The sequence below is a fragment of the Phyllobates terribilis genome, unplaced genomic scaffold, assembly GCF_046119375.1.
Source record: "Phyllobates terribilis strain yellow unplaced genomic scaffold, ASM4611937v1 Scaffold_1__5_contigs__length_1240528914, whole genome shotgun sequence".
NCBI lineage: Eukaryota > Metazoa > Chordata > Amphibia > Anura > Dendrobatidae > Phyllobates > Phyllobates terribilis.
In genome coordinates this window covers 558,694,141-558,715,555 of record NW_027362761.1, presented here as the reverse complement: position 1 = coordinate 558,715,555, position 21,415 = coordinate 558,694,141, and the positions used below count along the sequence as shown (strand labels likewise).

The 21,415-nt window shown below is 46.2% G+C and overlaps 1 protein-coding gene across 1 annotated transcript in view; it reads right to left on the bottom strand.

Moving 5' to 3' along the window:
* Nucleotides 1–21,415, bottom strand: part of LOXHD1 (lipoxygenase homology PLAT domains 1) — a 442,934-nt gene that overhangs the window by 103,652 nt on the left and 317,867 nt on the right. Inside the window, exons 29-32 of the mRNA XM_073680470.1 lie at nucleotides 14,654–14,758; nucleotides 14,389–14,517; nucleotides 9,426–9,590; nucleotides 7,794–7,975 (exon numbers count right to left, since the gene is read on the bottom strand). Coding sequence (XP_073536571.1) covers nucleotides 7,794–7,975; nucleotides 9,426–9,590; nucleotides 14,389–14,517; nucleotides 14,654–14,758 — 581 coding nt within the window. The remainder of the gene's footprint in view (nucleotides 1–7,793; nucleotides 7,976–9,425; nucleotides 9,591–14,388; nucleotides 14,518–14,653; nucleotides 14,759–21,415) is intronic.

Here is a 21,415-nt window from a genome sequence, read left to right as displayed (position 1 = left end):
AGACCACAAAGTCCGACCTGCCCGTCAGTCACCTGATGTCAGGATTCCAGTTGTCCTTCTAGAGTTTGACCAATAGTGGCTGCTATTGTTCACCTTAATAATTATGCTGCAATCCCACTCCTTACCACTGTAGGCTGCTGTTGTGTTCTGCAATTGCCGTTTACTAAGGTGGCAGATTCTGAACCTGTGGGATCCATCTTGTTTCCTGTTTAGGTCTACTTAAAGCCGCATGGATCTCTCACTCATTGCTTGAATATTGTGTCAAGCTGTTAGCCTTGTTTCCAGTCTCCAAGCTCCTGAACATTCTTACCTAGATTGTTCTCACCTATCTATGGATTGTTTCCTACATCTCCTTTTGCTAACTACAAGAACTTCTACTACCGCTTGCTGTTCCTGCTTGTGATCCTTCGGCCACTAGTTTCCAGCAGTACTACGCCAGTATCGTAACATCTGAGCCCAACTGTACGAGGCTGCTGAATTCAAGTCAAGATCCACGACCAGTCAGTTGAACTTGGACCATGAATATGGCCCTGGCCATTGCTTATTAGACAGTAGGAAATCCACCTACTGTCTATTCAGAGACAAGCGGCTCCATTCCTTCCCTACAAACTTTACACTGCAGCGCATGTACGTCAGTTTACTCATTTTGGCCATGATTGAGGTCGGTATGCCGAAACATTGGCCTGATCCTTGTACAGATTTTTTTTGCTGCACTACTAAATACTTTACTATTTGGAATGCGTTTGTGCCATGGCATTTGCATCTCATTTAATTTACTCTACCACTGAGCACCGAAGCTTTCTCTACCGTTGCCACATAACTTAGGATAAAAGCCAAAACCAAAATCTCAATTTTTAGACACTGTGTTTCAGGGTACTACCCCTCGTCAATGCAAAGTGTGAGATCTGGTTTGGCTGGGTGAGAGGTGTCTGACCAGGGGTAATATTTCTCCTTGCGGAGAGCGACATGTCAAGCCTGACATGCCAAGGTGAGGAGACTTTTAAGCTTTGCAATGCTCCTCTAGGAAATATGCAAATTGTCTCTTAAGAGAGGAAGAGGACAAAACTGTAGTGCCACCTATTGGAAGTAGCAATCCTAAAAGTCAATATCAACCCTCTAACAAACCTTGTTATATGACTTAGGATAAAAGCAAAAACCAAAATCTCAATTTGCAGACACTGTGCTTTGAAGTACTGCCCATCATCAGTGCAAAGTATGATATCTGGTTTGGCTGGGTGAGAGGCGTTTGACCGGGATCCAAGGGGTAATGTTTCTCCTTGCGGACAGTGACATGTCAAGCCTGACATGCCAAAGTGAGGAGACTTTTAGGCCTTGCAATACTCCTCTGGGAAATATGGGAGTTCCAAAAATTGAAAACAATGGTTGCTTTGCAATTTGCAAAACTACCCTATCCTGTGGATATGTCTTGAGTGTGCAAAATGGGTAAACCCCCTTTAAGTCTGAATCCTGCTTGTCTACGTCTTGCACGGTCAGTTCATTCCTTTGGCCCGCACATGATCCTTTCTGCTCTCAGCGTGGATGCAATTAGAGAAGGGGTTGTAATAAAATAACCTCTTTATCTATGGTTAAAGAGATAACAGTCTTAATTATTAATCAATTACTAATTAATTATTGATTAATTATAGTCTTTTAATTATTAATTATGTTTTGAAAGCCTTGAGAAACTCATCCAACGTTTAACCACAGCAAATGGTGTTAGGAGAATTATCTGAAGGAGTTTGGTGGCCGAAGGCAGCGCATTCCAGATCTAGAGAATAGGTGCAGCACGGGAAAAGTTAGAAGTGATAAGTTATCATAGGAAGGCTAGGTCACCAGCTGAACGTAGGGCACATGGACTTTAGTAGTCAGGGATGTGGGAAAGTGAAGCATGGTGGATAGCTTCATTGATACTGGAATTTCAGGAATTAGAATTCCTGAAAGTCTTCACATGGGGTCAAAATTTTCCCACTGTACTGAGTCAAATATTTACAGGAGGAGGAAACACAGCTGAACGAGAAATGTGTATGTTACAGTAATAACAGGCAGAATGAGTGAGCGTGGCTGTGGCAGGCATAAATGACAATGACTCTTACACTGACTTAACTTCCAAATCTGTAAAGTGAAATGCCGCCAGATAATTAAATCTGCCCTCCATGATCTCAGCAGTGTGGGGGTTTGGAGAGGAATTGGTTTTATGTGACAGTTGCTGTCACTGGTCGGCAAAATGTGGCTCTCCAGCTGTTACAACTACTACTTCCAGCATGTCCTGGGAGTCTGTTGTTACATCTATTAGCCACTGGATACAGGAGTTGTGCAGTCACAAAATTGGAATATACTCCTTCGCATACAATTTTTTTTTTATTTCCTAAATTCAAAGTTAAGTAACTTTCTCAATAGTCTTCATTAACAATGTTCTACCATTTTGCCACTGTAGAGTTTCTGTAAGTCTTTATGTAGCTGAGTGCTTGTGCAAAAAGGTTAGAACTCACCCTCTCTTCTACTATTAGTGTTAGACATAGCAGCAGGAATAAGAAGGGGATTGGACACAAATCTCCAAAGCATGGACAGGGGAGAAAGTATTTGCTGTCTCAGGGAGGGCAGAGAAAACAGGCTGTAGACATGGAGTAAAGCACAAGAAGAGGAAATAATTACAGCATTGGGGTTGTTCTAACACAACTAACAATAATAAGCAAGTGATGACAGTACCACCGTGGATACACTAAGATCTCAAATCCAGCCAATATTACTGGGAGAGACACTCCAACAAAAGAAAAATCTGCACATGCAAATGGTATAGAAGGTCCTGAAAATGAATGAAAGAATGAAGATTGCAGACTGAAGTAGAATTTTAGTAAAGTAAAGGTAACCACTAACATGAAAAAATAATTTCCTTTATGTAGCTAATTTCTGTTGCAAAAATGTTACAAATCCATTAGAACTCCCACTCCTGGTCCTGAAACTCTCACTGTTCCCATCCTCCTTTCTCTCAGTGTTAGATATACCAGGGAGAGGGATGCGGCTGGACACAAATCTCCACAGCATGGACAGAGGGGAAAGTATCTGGAGTTTCAGGGAGAGCAGAGAAAACAGGTTGAGGAAAGGAGAAGAGCACATGGTGCAGAAATTAGTATAGCACTGGAGATGTTCTGATACATGAAAGCAAGTCAAGACACCAGCATCCTGCATTCAGACATACCTCACATTTAGCCTATATTACTCTGAGAGACACACAGTCCTCCCATCCAGCCTATATTACTGTAAGATACACAGTCCTCTCATACAGCCTATATTACTGGGAGACACATACAGTCCTCCCATCCAGCTTATATTACTGTGAGAGACACACAGTCCTCCCATCCAGCCTTTATTACTGTGAGATACACAGTCCTCTCATCCAGTCTATATTACTGGGAGAGACATACAGTCCTCCCATCCAGCTTATATTACTGGGAGAGACACACAGTCCTCCCATTCAGCCTATATTACTGTGAGTCTTGGCACTCGTATGACTCAATAAATTCTTTTGCAAATTCTAATAAGGGGAAATGAAGTACAAAAAACACAAACGTTTCGGTCACAGTTGACCTTCATCAGTGTACAGTAGTATGCAACCAGTGAGCTTGTAATGGACAGAAGTCCAGAAGGTGCGGCAGCTCTGGTGTAAATAGATTTAGAGGAGGAAGTTCTGGTTGTGGGAACACGTTATCCACCGTTTGTTCCTTTTGGCACCAGTGACCTTGTAATGGACATCTGTCCATTACAAGCTCACTGGTTACATATTACTGTACACTGATGAAGGTCAACTGTGACTGAAACGTTTGTGTTTTTTGTATTTCATTTCCCCTTATTAAAAGTTGCAAAAGAATTTATTGAGTCATCCGAGTACCAAGTTTTTCAATATATATTATTGACTTTAGATCCAACTTGTGCACCAACCTATTCGAGGAGTGTGGTAGTTTTTTGTATACTGTATTACTGTGACAGACACATAGCCCTACCATCCAGCCTATATTGCTGGAATAGACACACAGTCCTCCCATCCAGCCTATATTAATGTGAGAGACACACAGTCCTCCCATCAAGCCTATATTACCGTGGGAGACACACAGACCTCACTTCCAGACTATATTACTGTGAGAGAGACACAGACCTCACATCCAGCCTATATTACTGTGAGAGACACACAGACCTCACATCCAGCCTATATTACTGTGAGAGACACATAGCCCTACCATCCAGCCTATATTACTGGGAGAGACACATAGCCCTACCATCCAGCCTATATTAATGTGAGAGACACACAGTCCTCCCATCCAACGTATATTACTGTGAGAGACACACAGACCTCCCATCCAGCCTATATTACTGTGAGAAACACAAAGACATCACATCCAGCCTATATTACTGTGAGAGACACACAGTCCTCCCTTCCAGCCTATATTAGTTGGAGAGACACACAGACCTCACAACCAGCCTATATTAGTGGGGGGGAGACACACACCTCACATCCAGCCTATATTACTGGGAGAGACATACAGTCCTGACATCCAGCCTTTATTACTGTGAGGGACACACAGTACTCCCATCCAGCCTATATTACTGGGAAAGACACACAGTCCTCCCATCCAGCCTATATTACTGTGAGAGACACACAGTCCTCCTATCCAGTCTATATTAGTGGGAGAGACACACAGACCTCACATCCAGCCTATATTACTGGGAGAGATACACAGTCCTCACATCCAGCCTATATTACTGTGAGGGACACACAGTCCTCCCATCCAGCCTATATTACTGGGAGATACACACAGTCCTCCCATCCAGCCTATATTACTGGGAGATACACACAGTCCTCCCATCCAGCCTATATTACTGGGAGATACACACAGTCCTCCCATCCAGCCTATATTACTGGGAGAGACACACAGACCTCACATCCAGCCTATATTAGTGGGAGAGACACACAGACCTCACATCCAGCCTATATTACTGGGAGAGTCACACAGTCCTCACATCCAACCTATATTACTGTGAGGGACACACAGTCCTCCCATCCAGCCTATATTACTGGGAGATACACACAGTCCTCCCATCCAGCCTATATTACTGGGAGATACACACAGACCTAACATCCAGCCTATATTAGTGGGAGAGACAAACAGACCTCACATTCAGCCTATATTACTGGGAGAGTCACACAGTCCTCACATCCAGCCTATATTACTGTGAGGGACACACAGCCCTGCCATCCAGCCTATATTACTGGGAGATGCACACAGTCCTCCCATCCAGCCTATATTACTGGGAGATACACACAGTCCTCCCATCCAGCCTATATTACTGGGAGAGACACACAGACCTCACATCCAGCCTATATTAGCGGGAGAGTCCAAATAGAAAGACTGGGCTCACTATACAAAATAGGTGCCAAGAACCAAAAAATTCATTCATGCTGACACACGATGCGCTAATTGCAAATAATAGCGGCACACACAGCACATGCGCTAGCTTGCGTTCCACATACCGAATCCTGCGCCCCAGCAGACCGGAAGCGCTGTATTTAAAGCTGCTCTGTTAACACAGCGAGCGCCACAATCCAGGACTCTCTCTGCACAAACTGGTAATTTCTTTATACCCAAGTGAGCATTTTTATCCGTTCTATTTTGAAAACCGCTTCTATGGGTTAACTACTTTGGATCCTCTCTAGAGGGACATGTTACCTTTTATCATCCTCTTTTTTCCTAGGATCATTGCCTGTCATTTCCTAAGTTCCACATTTTAAACAGGTAAATCATTGAGGGACCCTCACACTTTAGATATATGGACTATGTGCTATAGACACTGAGCAGTGTGTTATCTCATTACAGCTACACAGGGTAACTCTCGGTGTAGTGTACCGGTTGTGGCCATATTCTACTATTTCACTGACCATTTGGTATGTATAAAAATTTCCCTAGATCCCTGATTTTCCACAATCTCTATGAATGTTTCATAAAATCACAATCTTTTGTACTATAGGATATCCAACATCCACTAGTCGCAGCAAGTCCTGACCATATACTCTTCAACTCTACACACGGGTATTATACATTTTTCATGTCTATTATCACAATGATATTAATACAGGATCATGATCTTTATTAATGCAATGGTATTATACATTTTGCCGCTTGACCTTTTCTCCTATCCCGTTGATATTTATATCTATAATTTTAGGTTCTCATGATAAAACAGCTTTAATATTGAAACCTTATGGGTCTTTCTTTGGGGAATGCCTGCTGTTTCATATTCTATATTTACTCTTTGTAGAAATATCCAGGTTATTTTGATGATGTACGTACATTGTTATTGATACTTCTGTCTTTTGCTGTTTTTTTTTCACATACTATGAAACTAGTTTTTGAAGCCCCTGAGGAAAACCCGCGTGGGTTGAAACGTTGGGCAGAAATCTTCCTTTAAATTGGATTTTGCTGTATGTACATCAATAAAAGGACATACACAACCTTTGACTCCTATGCTATTGTGCTTTTTGAGTGCCGGAACCTTATTCTGATTTGTATATTAGCGGGAGAGACACACAGACCTCACATCCAGCCTATATTACTGGGAGAGACACACAGACCTCACATCCAGCCTATATTACTGCGAGAAACACAAAGACATCACATCCAGCCTATATTATTGTGAGAGACACACAGTCCTCCCATACAGTCTGTGGGAGAGACACACAGACCTCACATCCAGCCTATATTAGTGAGAGAGACACACAGTCCTCCCATCCAGCCTATATTAGTGGGAGAGACACACAGACCTCACATCCTGCCTATATTAGTGGGAGAGACACACAGTCCTCACATCCAGCCTATATTACTGGGAGAGATACACAGTCCTCCCATCCAGCCTATATTACTGTGAGGGACACACAGTCCTCCCATCCAGCCTATATTACTGGGAGAGACACACAGTCCTCCCATCCAGCCTATATTACTGGAAGAGAGACACAGTCCTCCCATCCAGCCTATATTACTGTGGGAGATATTCTCACTAAAAAAAATCTGAAACTTGCATAAGGTTGCAAACTTCATATCAGTGGGTCTGAAAATGAATGGAGGAATGAAGATTGCACACTGAAGTTGAATTTGAGTAACCACACACATGAAAACAAAAAAACAAAAAACATTTTTTGCACGTCAAAGGTGATCATAGGCCTAAAATAGACCATGCTATAAGATGCACCAAAAAATACAGTACGTCATAATGATAGAAAATGGCTTACAAATCAGTGGGGGTATGACCGTTGGGACCCCAGCTAATCCTGAAAAAAGAGCTCCAATATGACTCATTGGAATAAAGTGGAGTTTAAGCATGCACACCTCCACTCCATTCACTCCTATCTAGGCCAGGCCCATAGAGGATGAATGGAGTGGAGACATGGATGCTTAATCTCTGCACTGTTCCAGTGGGGAGGGTCATTGCCCCATTCTTGAGATTAGTGGGGGAGACTTTTAATACTGGAAATAATCAGTAGGACTACTTGATCATACCACTGTAAGGTTAGTGTCACGTGGTCAGAATTTGCAATAGATAAGTCTGACATGGATTTTCTTGGATTTTCATGCGGATTCACATGTTTATTATCTCCAACACTGTTGGAAAATGACTCAGAACTAAAATATTTTTGGTGAATTATTCTTCAGCTACTTCTATAAATCCCCTTTGTTGCAATGTACAAATAATATGTGAAGAAAACCACATTTACAGGAAGCACGACGGGCAATATATAGAAACTTTACCTCCACTATGAATTGGTCAACGGAGTTCCTCTCGAAATACATCTTGCGTTCCCGCTTGTTTACACACAGGGATTTCTGCTGAGTACAGATGCCATCTCTGCCATAGAGAACAATGAAGACATCGGCATCTGTCCCAGCGCCAAATATGTCGCTAGTGTAAACTGTGATCTCATAGGGAACAACTGGGGGGAAACAAACACAAAGTCGCCGTGTTATTATCGACACTGACAATGGAAGAGGTATTACTAAAACAAGAGCAAATATATACAGAAATCTGCACAAAGTCAGGAATGACTTCTGGAAGATTTTATCAGTCACTATGGACAGATGTAACAGACTTTACTATGTCACACAACTCCGATGGTCAGTATGGCCCTGATGTAACCAGCCCTGATGGTCAGTAAGGCTCCGATGTCACACAGCCCCACTGGTCAGAATTTCCCCGATATCACACAGCCCCAATGGTCAATATGGCCCCCGATGCCACACAGCTCTGATGGTCAGTATGGCCCCCGATTTCACCCAAAGCTAATGGTCAGCATGGCCTCCTATATCACACTGCACCCATAGACAGAATATCACTTCTATGTCATACTGTGGAAATGGACATTATGAGAAGTATAAGCACTCTCTTCCTGCATCACTTCTGTATTATCATTATGTATAATAACAGAAGTCTGAAATCTCGCAGTTTTTACAGTGGCCTAATATTAGACTCACAATTCCTCTTCTTCACGGAAGACTTTTCAGCAGTCTCATTACCATCATAAACAACATTACAATGAAGGGCAACACCTAAATACTGTATATATATATATATATATATATATATATATATATATATATATATATAGATATATATATAGATATATATCTATCTATATATATATACAGTATATACCAGTCATTTTACAGGAGGAGGAGGAGGTGAGCTGTGACATGACTTAATGTGAATAGTGGATTTTATATATACATATGATCCACCGTTCACGATAGTTAATGTCACAGCTCACCTCCTCCCCCTCCTGTATGACTGATAAGACCTCTATATACAGTAGATATCACAGGATCCACCATTCACAATATATGTCACAGCTCACCTCCTCCTCCTGTACAATGACTGATAACTCCTCTAAATACAGTAGATATCACAGGATCTACTGTTCACAATATGTGATATCACAGCTCACCTCCTCCTCCTCCTGTACAATGACTGATAACACCTCTATATCGAGTAGATAACACAGGATCCACCATTCACAATAGATGTCACAGCTCACCACCTCCTGTACAATGACTGATAAAATCTCTATACACAGCTGATAACACAGGATCCACCATTCACAATAGGTGATGTCCCAGCTCACCTCCTCCTCCTCCTGTACAATGACCTGAACAAGCTCAGAAAATACTTCTATACCAGTCCATGAGTTAGAGCCAACCTATTACTGACTTATATCCATGTGGCTGCTGAAAAGAGCAGGAAGAATGAGTCTAGTATGGGGCTTGGTGTCCACAGTGAAACTGCAAGATTTCAGATTTTTTTTAATCTAGTTAGTGATAAAGAAATGTAATAGTGAGAAAAAAGTTTAGTGTTAAAAGAATTTATAAAATGGGTCATTTTCTACGCACAAGGTGTATACTGCTCAGTCTGTAGATCTGAAGGGAAGAGGTATCTCTCGATGGCTCCATCATCTTCTGTCTTATCCAACCACCGCCCACATGGAAATTTCAAGCGTTGGCCGAGTGAAGGGGCATCAACTTCCACCCAGTCGAGGAACCACCCAGCAGAGGTGCCTAAAACAACAAGTCACACAGCAGAATGATCAGCCAAACGCAACATGACAGTCAGCCAAGAAAACATCTGAGGAGCTGACAGGGCGCCACTTCCAAAACGCTCTCCCCACCCCAGGAGGCTGCTGAAAGCAACTATTAATATTAGTGATAGATGTGACCCCAGTGTGACTGCGCTCAGACGCCACACATCACCTGAAATAACCTGAAGCAATAAATGATCTCAGGCTTCAGAGAATAAACCTGAACATAAGCCAAGAAAAAGCAATCCTCCTCTGCTGAAAATATGCACAGTGTGATCTATGGAAGAAGGGAGAAGGTGAGGGTCTACTGTCCGACATTCTCCTGGGTGGACTGGCCAGCTGATGGTGCTATAGAGCCCAGGGATAAGAGGGGCCACATCAGACATGAACAGGCGCTCCTCACACACTACAGCTTTACACATTGTGGTATTGGGGGTGGGGGTCACGTGGCTGACTCATCCTGCAAGGAAATGGTAAAAATTGGGGAGATGGAAGTAAGTGATAGTATAAATCACCACCAAACGGGGACCTATTTGTAGGGGTCTTTATATAAATCAATGTGCTTTCCTAACGTAAATTGTATCCACAGATTGCGGTATTAATGGTCTAGAAGATAAATAGATAGATAATAGATAGATAGATAATAGATAGATAATAGATAGATAGATTGCGACCAGGCCAGAGTGGTTGAGGTGCCCACCAACACCAGCGCAAACTTCAACTGGCTGTGCATCCTCAAAAGTACATTCAGCTGAAATGTATTGAGGTGCAGAGAGCCGTCGGGTCTGTGCACTGCAATACATGTCGCCAGCCAATCAGAGGCCAGCAGCTGACGTTGGCATGCACATGACTGGGGCACATGACTGGGGGCACATGGCAGCGACAGTATGCGCTCCCGTCACTTGCACGCTGAAGTCAGCTGCCGACTTCGGAAGAGGGCGCAGCGGGGGAGGGAAGGTGAGTAGAATCTTTTTTTTTCTATGCATTAAAGAACAGAGGCAGAATGGGGAACATATACCAGGTTGGGGGATATATACTGTATATACCAGGAAGGGGCCCAGGATAAGGGACATATTAGCAGAATGGGGCCCAGGATAAGGGACATATTAGCAGGATGGGGCCCAGGATAAGGGACATATTAGCAGGATGGGGCCCAGGATAAGGGACATATTAGCAGGATGGGGCCCAGGATAAGGGACATATTAGCAGGATGGGGCCCAGGATAAGGGACATGTTAGCAGGATGGGGCCCAGGATAAGGGACATATTAGCAGGATGGGGCCCAGGATAAGGGACATATTTTCAGGATGGGGTCCAGGATAAGGGACATATTACCATGTTTGGCCAGGATAAGGGACATATATACCAGGATGGGGGATATATATACCAGGATAGGGAACATACATACCAGGATGGGGGAGCATATACAAGGATACAATATCCCCCATTGTCACACCAGGTATTAGTGCAACACAGAGGGAAAAGGGAGCCCAGACACTAGGGAAATGGGGAAGTGGAGACCTCCTAGTCTGGTCTAGCATCACCCTGTCTCAACTACCGTCCCTATATTGCCTCTTCAGCAATCGCCACACGCGTGCCTCGCCCTACTTTCCTTGGCGTACAGCTATGGCTAGGGATGGAAGGAGATGAGCACTAGTAAACCTCCACTAAACACTATAGACAAAAGGGAAGACAAAACACGGGGGAATTGCTTAGCTTTAGAAGACTCCAAATATGCACACGGCCTCAAGCTCCAGAGAGGACGAAGTACTGCTTGTGCTAAGCCTCACAAGTGGAAATGAATATAGCCAGCGACTCCCTCTCAAACACACCAGGTATATATACACCCAGGCTAGAGAGGTAATTATCAAGAGAGGTAGCCGCTCGGTCCTAAAGACAGCGTCTTATTTAAGAAGCTGTCTGCAATGCCAAACATTGAGATCTCCTGCAACCCACTGCAGGGCGACTGTCTGTCACCTCTGACACACCCGTGACAGATATACAGTCATGGCTGAAAGTGTTGGCATCCTTGAAATTGTTTCATAAATTGAAGTATTTCTCTCAGAAAATTATTAGAATTACATACGTTTTGCTTTATTCATGTTTATTTTCTTTATGAGTATTAGAATAACAAAAAAAACAGAGAAAAAAGGCAAATTGAACATAATTTCACACAAAACCCCAAAAATTGGCTGGACAAAATTATTGGCACCCTCTACTTAATATTTGGTTGCACACTCTTTGGAATAAATAACTGCAATCAATTGCTTCCTATAACCATCAACAAGCTTCTTACACCTCTCAGCTGGAATGTTGGACCACTCTTCTTTTGCAAACTGCTCCAGGTCTCTCATATTTGAAGGCGTCTTCTCCCAACAGCAATTTTAAGATCTTTCCACAGGTGATCAATGGGGTTTAGATCTGGACTTATTGCTGCCACTTCAGAACTCTCCAGCGCTTTGTTTCCATCCATTTCTGGGTGCTTCTTGAAGTATATTTGGGGTCATTGTGCTGCCGGAAGACCCATGACCTAGGATGCAAACCCAGCTTTCTGACATTGGGCACTACATTGCAACCCAAAATCCTTTGGTAAATCTTCAGATTTCATGATGCCTTGTACACAGTCAAGGCACCCAGTGCTAGAATCAGCAAAACAACCCCAAAACATCTTTGAACCTCCATCATATTTGACTATAGGTACTGTGTTCTTTTCTTTGTAGGGCTAATTCAGTTTTCGGTAAACAGTAGAATTATGTTCATTACCGAAAAGCTTTATCTTGGTCTCATCTATCCATAAGATGTGTAGCGTCGGTGTCCCTGCCTCCTGCTAGGCAGGGACGCCGTTGCCCTCACCTCTCCGCTCCATGCCCGGCGTCCTCCTTCCGCTCTGCTGGCAGCGCGTGCTGCTTCCCGGTCACTGTGCTTAGGGCGCGCGCGCGCTCCCTCTCTCTTAAAGGGGCCGCGCGCGCCGTCCTAAGGAGTCCCCGGCCAATGGCCGGAGGATCTCACCATATATAAGGCACCTCCTCCAAAATGGAGGTGCCCGAGCAATGTTGTTGTAAAGCCTTTCAACTCTGCTTCAGCCCTCAGGTCCCGTTGACAGCTAGTTTTCCAGTGCTGTCTACCTGCTTGCAATCCTGCGGTCCGACAGTCTGCCTACCAGCATCTGCCAGTCTGTCTATGGATCAGTCCGCCTGCGGACCAGGAAGCACCTGCCACATACCTGCCTGATACCTGCCTGATACCTGTCTACCTGCTTGCAATCCTGCGGTCCGACAGTCTGCCTACCAGCACCTGCCAGTCTGTCTATGGATCAGTCCGCCCGCGGACCAGGAAGCACCTGCCAGACACCTGCCTGATACCTGCCTGCCTGCCAGCCAGTCCAGAGACTCTTACCCGCTCACCTGGGAGCACTCACCTGCTACCCGCCTGCTAGCCTACCTGGACCACCTGCCTGTCGAGAGACTCTTACCCTGCTGTCACTTGCCGTGACCACCCACCTGTCAAGAGACTGTCCCCGTCACTCGCCGTGACCTCCTGCCCTTCTACCCAGAGACTGTCCCTGTCACTTGTCGTGACTGCCTGCCCGCTTTCCCTGTTAGCCACCCGCTTCCTTACAAGGACTGCCCCTTTGTATAGTAGCTCAGAGGTTCCACCTCCCAGAACCCTTACAAGATGCTTTCCCAGATGGATTCTGGCTTACTCACATACATTTTGGCAAACTGCAGTCTAGCTTTTTTATGTCTGTATCAGCAGTGGAGTACTCCTGGGTCTCCTGACATAGCGTTTTATTTCATTCAAATGTTGACTGATAGTTCGCACTGACACTGATGCACACTGAGCCAACAGGACAGCTTGAATTTCTTTGGAACTTGATTGTGGCCGCTTATCCACCATTCAAAATATTCTGCGTTGCAAGCTTTCATCAATTTTTCTCTGCCATCCAGGTAGATTAGCTTCAGTTCCATGGGTTGTAAACTTCTTGATTGTGTTGCGCACCGTGCACAAAGGAACATCAAAATCTTTGGAGATGGATTTGTAACCTTGAGATTGCTGATATTGTTCAACAATTTTGCTTCTCAAGTCCTCACACAGTTCTCTTCTCCCCTTTCTATTCTCAACACTTAGTGTGGCACACACAATGCAAAGACTGAGTCAACTTCTCCCCTTTTTATCTGGTCTCAGGTGTGATTTTCATATTGCCCACATCTGTTACTTGCCACAGGTGAGTTTGAACGAGCATCACATGATTGAAACAAAGTTGTTTACCCACAATCTTGGAAAGGTGTCAACAATTTTGTCCGGCCCATTTTTGGGGTTTAGTGTGAAATTATGTCCAATTTGCCTTTTTTTCTCAGTTTTTTGTGTTGTTCCAACCCACACAAAGGATATATTCATGTGTATAACAAAACATGTGTAATTGCAATAATTTTCTGGGAGAAATACTTCATTTTCTGGAACAATTTCAAGGATGCCAACACTTTTGGCCATAACTGTATATACCAGAAAGGGACCACGAAGGGGAACATATATATCAGGATGGAGGACATATACTGTATATACAGTATATATCAGTATGGTTCCAGGATAAGGGACATATATACCAGGAAGGAGCCCAAGATGGGGGACCTTATAACATAATGGGGGAGCCATCGGACTCTAGTTACGCCATTGGACAGATGGATAGATAGATAGATAGATAGATAGATAGATAGATAGATAGATAGATAGATAGATAGATAGATAGATAAGCAAAAGGGGAAAAGATACATTTCATACCTTTGTTGTCATGTCCAATTTTTATTTTTTTGAGTGACCCAATATCCACAGCCTCCACCGTGAATACGTCGATTTGCCCCCTTTCAAATTTGTTCTTGTTGGTTTTAGAAGCTTTAAGATTCATAAAACCTAAGAAGAAAACATGATGGTCATAGAGATAAAAATACCAGAAGACCAGTCGACAGCCGTAATATTACTCCCCACTATTTCAGATTTAGCAGTCATATAGCTATACACATATGCTGATAGTCTGGGTGCTGCGTACCAGTGTCGTCCTTCTCTCCAAATAGAATTATGAAGACGTTGGCATCAGTCCCACCGTTCTTCTTGTCTCCAGTCTTCACTCGTACTGTGTATGTAGTGGATTTGGCTGTGGGAGAAAATGTGATATATTGATGTATGTGCGCACCCAGATACTGTCGGTATAACCTCAATGTACAGCAATTACAAGGATTTTAGGCATCTTCTCATCTGAGCACACGGATAAATTCCACATAAAAAGTAGTAATCACATCAAGACCTGAAATACCGCCTGTAATATAGTCCTGGGGTTGTTTTTGGAAAAAGTCAGTACATTTGTTGCCATGGGCCAAGACAGTCGCCAGTGAGGATCTTCTGTTTGCCAGCACCTAATGTTCTGTAAATTTCGTTTTAGGCAGGTATGGAAAAAATGCTGCAAAGTAAAAATGCTTTCAAAACTAGAAGACTTAATAGTTTATTCTATAAATGAATAAAATATAAAGTGAATGAGCAAAAGAAATCTAAATCCCATAAATATTTGGTGATCGCCCTTTGACTTCATCGCCTCTTCTAGTTAGACTTGCACACATTCAGGAATTTTTTGTAGGATTATAGTCAGGTGTAAGAGTAACCAGTTATAGTCACAGAAGTAAATCCAGCTCAGCACCTGCAGTTCCACACTTCTGGAGCACGGATAGCATCTGGGCAGGGCGCAACATCCTATAGAGAACGCAGAAAAATCCAGCTCACAGATAAAGTCCAAAAAAGTGCATTTTATTTTCCAAGGTACATGAAGCAAAGATTAAAATTGTGTGTTCACAAAAAAGAGAATACAGGCATTTTTCAACGCGCTTCGAGCGACAAGCACTCTTTGTCAAGTGAAGTGATAAGCCGGCCCCCACAGATCCCTAATCTCACATCAGACAGTCTGCCTGGGATTAAATGAGGAGACAGAAGGATTTGCACAAGTGACATCCACAGAAGATCTGTGGTCAGTTCTCCAAGATGTTGTGACGCTGAGCCACTTTTGACGGGATAGTCAAGGAGTCCGAAATCAAAGCCAGGAGGGTACGTCATAAACAGAGGGAAGAGGCAAAGGCGTAGTCAGGTAACGGTCCGTAGATCAGAATACCAGGAGGAAAGCAGATCAGAGCAAAGGGGTTAAACAGACGGATGGTCAGAACAAAGTCCAAGGTCAGGCAACAGAAGATCAATAAACAGAACTCAAGGCACAAAGAACAAACCACACACTAGCTGAACGTACAGTATGTCTGACAGAGATCTGGGGGAAACAGCTCAGCTAAGTAGCCAGGCATTCAACTGGAATAATGAACACCTGAAGATAGCCAGTGCCTCCCATTCTCAGATTGGACAGCCGAGCTGTCAATCACCACACTGACAGCTATTGCACGCCCCTGTACCAGATTGGATGGTCGAGCTGTCAGTCACAGTACTGACAGCTCCAGCATGCTCCTGTACCAGATTGGATGGTCGAGCTGTCAGTCACAGTACTGACAGCTCCAGCATGCTCCTGTACAAGATTGGATGGTCGAGCTGTCAGTCACAGTACTGACAGCTCAAGTACGCCCCTGTACAAGATTGGATGGTCGAGCTGTCAGTCACAGTACTGACAGCTCCAGCACGCCCCTGTACAAGATTGGATGGCTGAGCTGTCAGTCACAGTACTGACAGCTCCAGCACGCCCCTGTACAAGATTGGATGGCTGAGCTGTCAGTAACTGCATCCCAGACACAGTGAGGGGTGGAACCGTGACAGATGTTTAGAATAATCTCCTTGCTGAGTTCCTTCAAAAATTGTGTGCAAGTACAAGTGTATCTAGAAGAAGTGATGAAGGCAATGGGAGGTCACCCAATAGTGATTTGATTTAGATTTCACTTTTGTTCATTCATTTTGCATATTGTTAATTGATAAAAATAAACTATTAACACTTCTATTTTCAAAAGCTTAGTTTGTAGCATTTTTCCACATCTTCCTAAAACTTTACCCAAACTTTATTAAATCGCTGTCACTTTTCTTTTTTTAAAATCAATGTATTTATTTAATATCTATCTACCCATTCCTCTCACGTGAGTCCAAGATGTTCCAGTACACCATGACTATATACTGAATATATTCTATTGTGGCACCCCAGGGGTCTGGTTTTCCACAGTAACAGCAATGTTATGTCTGAGAGCAGGTGGGAGGTCTCTTGGTCAGGGATCCTATGCATGCCACACCTCCTGCCCAGTCCTGGGAGGGGAAGAACTTCCCCTATATAAACCTAGGGCTGAGGCAGGGTGAGTGAGTAGAGAAGAAGTAGAGAAAAGAAGCAAATATAGGAAGAAACAACAGGAGCTCTGTGGGAGCAGTGTTACAAGGAGTCAGGGGCTGGCAGCTGCAGAGCTCGCCCTGACTGAGAAGTTATCACCGGACCCGGAGTCCGAGGCTGTGGGGACTAACTCCTATCCAGCAGCAGAAACCGACCGGCAGGGGATTGCAGGTCTTCTGGCCCAGAAACCCGAAGGCCCCGAGTCACCGGCCATACGGGTGAGCACCACACGGTACACTCAGGGACGTGGGCTACTTATACCCGCCTCTAGCAAGGTAGCCAGAAGAGTATCGTTAGTTTGGGAGGCCTACAACTCCGCCTGGCCAGGGGAGATCCCATCTGCTCAAGGACTGACCAGGCCCCAATCGCTAGCCAGTACTCCGGGAGGGTCTATCTTTGTCACCAGTAAAGACCCTGAACTACACAGTACCGTCTCCGAGTGGTTCCTGCTACCCCCATCATCCACGTCGGCTGCCCTGAGGCCATACCCCTCCCGTTGGGGGTTATACTATCACGCTGCACAATCCTACCACCGGCCTCAGCGGTCTGCCCTGCAGCAGCAGCTCCCTGGCTGCACTCAACGGGTGGCGTAGTCGTCCGACATTTACCGCTAAAACAGCGCCACTTAGTCTGACTCCCTGGGCACGGACCGGATCACCGCCACGAGACTACAACCCTCAACAGATCCGGCTCCGGGTAAGCTCCTGCGTGCGCAACGCAGCGCGACACAGGCCCAGGGGCGCGTCAACTTTTGGCGTAGTCGGCAGGATCTCGTGCCCGCAACCACCGGGTACTGCGTGCCTGAAAAAGACTGTGAAAACTTACCCGTGGTGAAGATTCCCGCCATCCGGCGCCATCTTCCGCTTTCTTCCCGCCATCGGTGGAGTTTTCCCGCCATCCGGCGCCATCTTCGGCCTTCTTCCCGCCATTCGTGGAGTTTTCCCGCCATTGGACGCCATCTTGAGGACGCCGCGCGGGAAGAAGAGGGGCGTGGACTCCGAAAACGCGCGAGAACTGAAGCCCCGCCTCACGTCCGGACGTTGCGTAAGGTCCTGGAAGGAGCCCAGCAGACGCCGACGTCACAGGAGCGCGACGGAAGGTCCTCAACCCTGACGATCCACTGCGGAGCCGCGGCCTACGGAAGAGGATCATCGCAAGGTAGGCCACGGTCCACTAGGGGGGAGAAGGATGTCGGATACGGAGGAGAGCTTCACCGCTCCAACCCCCGCCAGCGCCACCGCTGTTGCGGTCATGCCTTTCACCATGTCCTATATCCCGGGGGCAGCCTGGCTACCCCAGTACTCAGGGGAGTCACATACCCTGCAGGACTTTAGAGAAAAACTGGATAGCCTCTTCCAGGTGTACCCCCTCACAGAAGAGCAAAAAGTAAGCATCCTGGTGGCCCAATTAACCGGGGCAGCCCAAAGGGAGGTAAAGTCCTGGCCACCTGGGGGGAGGACTGTCGCAGGGATACTAACCCGGCTGAGGGACACCTTTGATACCCGCACCTCAGCCGAGATCAAGCTTAGATTCTACGGGTGCAAACAGCGGGCACATGAGAGTATAAGGGACTATGCCCTGAACCTACAAGAGGCCCTGAGAGCCATTAAGCAGACCGACCCTGACGGCGTGGGAGACGAGGACAGGCTGTTAACTGAACAATTTATAGAGGGTTTATATTGCAATGCCCACCGAACCCAGTTGCGGGCAATGGCCTTACAGGACCCTCATCTGGGATTTGCACAGTTCAAGGACAGAGCCATCCGGGTGCTCCGAGAACCGGCACCAGGTGCCGTTGTGACCCACAGACGCCCCACTACCACCTACCACCAGGAGGCGGCGCCCTTGTCGGCAGGGCCTGTGGGAGCTGATGCGCAGGCTTTGAACAATGACCCGGCTCCAGACCTGCACCATCAGGTCCAAGAGCTAGCTAAAAGCGTTGCTGCGCAAACCCGAACTGTGCAGTCTTTACAGGTTTCCACTCCAGGGAAGATCCAGCTGGCATCCGGACCGGAGGACATCCCGTGGCGTCGACCAAGGAGGACCCCACCGGCCAGAGGAAGACCCAGCGACCGATACAACGAGGACGGACGACCCATCTGCCGCCGCTGCAATCAACCCGGACATATGGCAAGGTACTGTCCTTTAAACTGGCACAACCTGGGGTAGAGGGCCAACCCCCAGGAAAAAGATCACCAGGCCCATCGAACTGGCGCGACAAATATGTGGGAGGACGTCCAGTCTTACCCGTGGTACTGGATGGCATTCCTATGAGTGCCCTACTGGACACCGGGTCACAGGTCACCACCATCCCGTACGTGCTCTTCAAGCAGTACTGGAATTACTCGGATATTACCCGCTACCCTGACGACGACTTGAGTATCATCGCCAGCAATGGTCAGCCCGTGCCACAGATCGGATTTAAAGAGGTGACCATTAAAATTGGTAGAGTTGAACTGGCAGCACAGGGACTGATCATTGTAGACATTGACAAACACGAGAGTCACCCAAAGATAACTCTAGGAACTAATGTAATTGAAAATTGTCTTGCAGAGGTGATTTTCCTTTTACAGCAGGTTGCCAAGAACGCCAGCTCCGGCGAGTAGCGAGTGCTCCAAAAAGAGATCCGGGCACTGATGCGACGGCAACAGGTGGAACTCTCCGGCGGTGAGATTGGTAGCGTGAGAATGTGTGACCCTTTCCCTATTGCCATGCCCCCAAAAAGTGAAATGATGATTTGGTGCCGGGCAGCTATTGGTCTGAGAGGTAGAGATTACCAGGCAATGGTAGAACCAGTTTACTCAGACAGTAGGCCCACCATCTTGACAGCACGGGGGGTGGTTAATGTACGCCATGGGAGGGTACCCGTTCGCATAATCAATATCGGGAAGAGGGAAGTGTACCTGCCCCGGTATGCCACGCTAGCCAAATTATATACCATTAACCAAAATGCTATACAATCTGTGGAACCCTTGCCTCCATCTCACCCGGAGGAAGGTAACGGCTCTAAGAAAACAATGGAGGACTGGTGTCAGCAACTACATTTGGGTACTGACTCCACTCCCTCACATCAGAAACAGGGAGTCTATCGGGTGGTTCAAGAGTACGAGAGAGTGTTTAGTAAACACCCGTTAGACTTCGGGCGAGTCAAGGGGGTAGAACACCACATCCCCACGGGAGACCATCCTCCCATAAAAGAGAGGTATCGACCCGTACCCCCTGCACACTACCAACACGCCAAGGGGATGCTTAGAGACATGAAGGAGGCTGGGGTGATCAGGGATAGCTGTAGCCCCTGGGCAGCTCCACTAGTCTTAGTCAAAAAGAAAGACAACACCATGAGGATGTGTGTAGATTACCGGAAAATCAACCGTATCACACACAAGGATGCGTACCCCTTACCAAGGATAGAGGAGTCTTTGGCTGCTTTAAGATCTGCTAACTTCTTCTCTACCTTGGATCTCACTAGTGGGTACTGGCAGGTTCCTGTAGCAGAGGCGGACGGGGAGAAGACCGCATTCACCACCCCGATGGGACTTAGCGAGTTTACCTGCATGCCGTTCGGACTCTGCAACGCACCAGGAACCTTCCAACGATTAATGGAGTGCTGTCTGGGCCATAGAAACTTCGAGACGGTCCTGTTGTACCTGGACGATGTCATCGTATATTCTAAGACTTATGAGGACCACCTGAAACACCTGGCGGAAGTGCTCGAAGCTCTGGCAAGCTACGGCCTAAAGGTGAAACCCTCCAAGTGTCACCTCCTGAAACCAAAGGTGCAGTACCTGGGACACGTGGTGAGCGCTGACGGAGTGGCTCCCGACCCTGATAAGATCACCGCAATTAAGGAATGGCCAAGTCCCTCCAGTGTAAAGGAAGTGCGGCAGTTCCTCGGGTTGGTAGGCTACTACCGCAGGTTCATCCCCGGTTTCACCAAAAAGGCAGCTCCTATGCAGGACCTCCTGATAGGCCAGTCCCGGAAGGCCAAGAACCAGAAGCCGCCCTTCAGATGGGAGAAGTTGGAAGAGGAGTCCTTCCGCCAGCTGAAGATGGCCCTCACGGGGGATGAAATCCTGGCGTACCCGGATTACAGCCAGCCCTTTATCCTCTACACCGACGCAAGTAACATCGGGCTAGGAGCCGTGCTGTCCCAGATCCAGCAGGGGAAAGAACGAGTAATCGCTTACGCCAGCCGAAAACTGCGACCCACCGAGAGAAACCCTGAGAATTACAACTCATTTAAGCTAGAGTTCCTGGCAGTGGTGTGGGCAGTCACCGAACGTTTTAAGCACTACCTAGCTTCTTCCCGGTTCGTCGTGTACACGGATAACAACCCGTTGACACACCTGGACACAGCAAGACTCGGTGCCCTAGAGCAGAGATGGATGGCCCGTCTGTCCAACTACGAGTTCACAATCAAATACCGGGCAGGACGCTCCAATACCAACGCGGACGCCC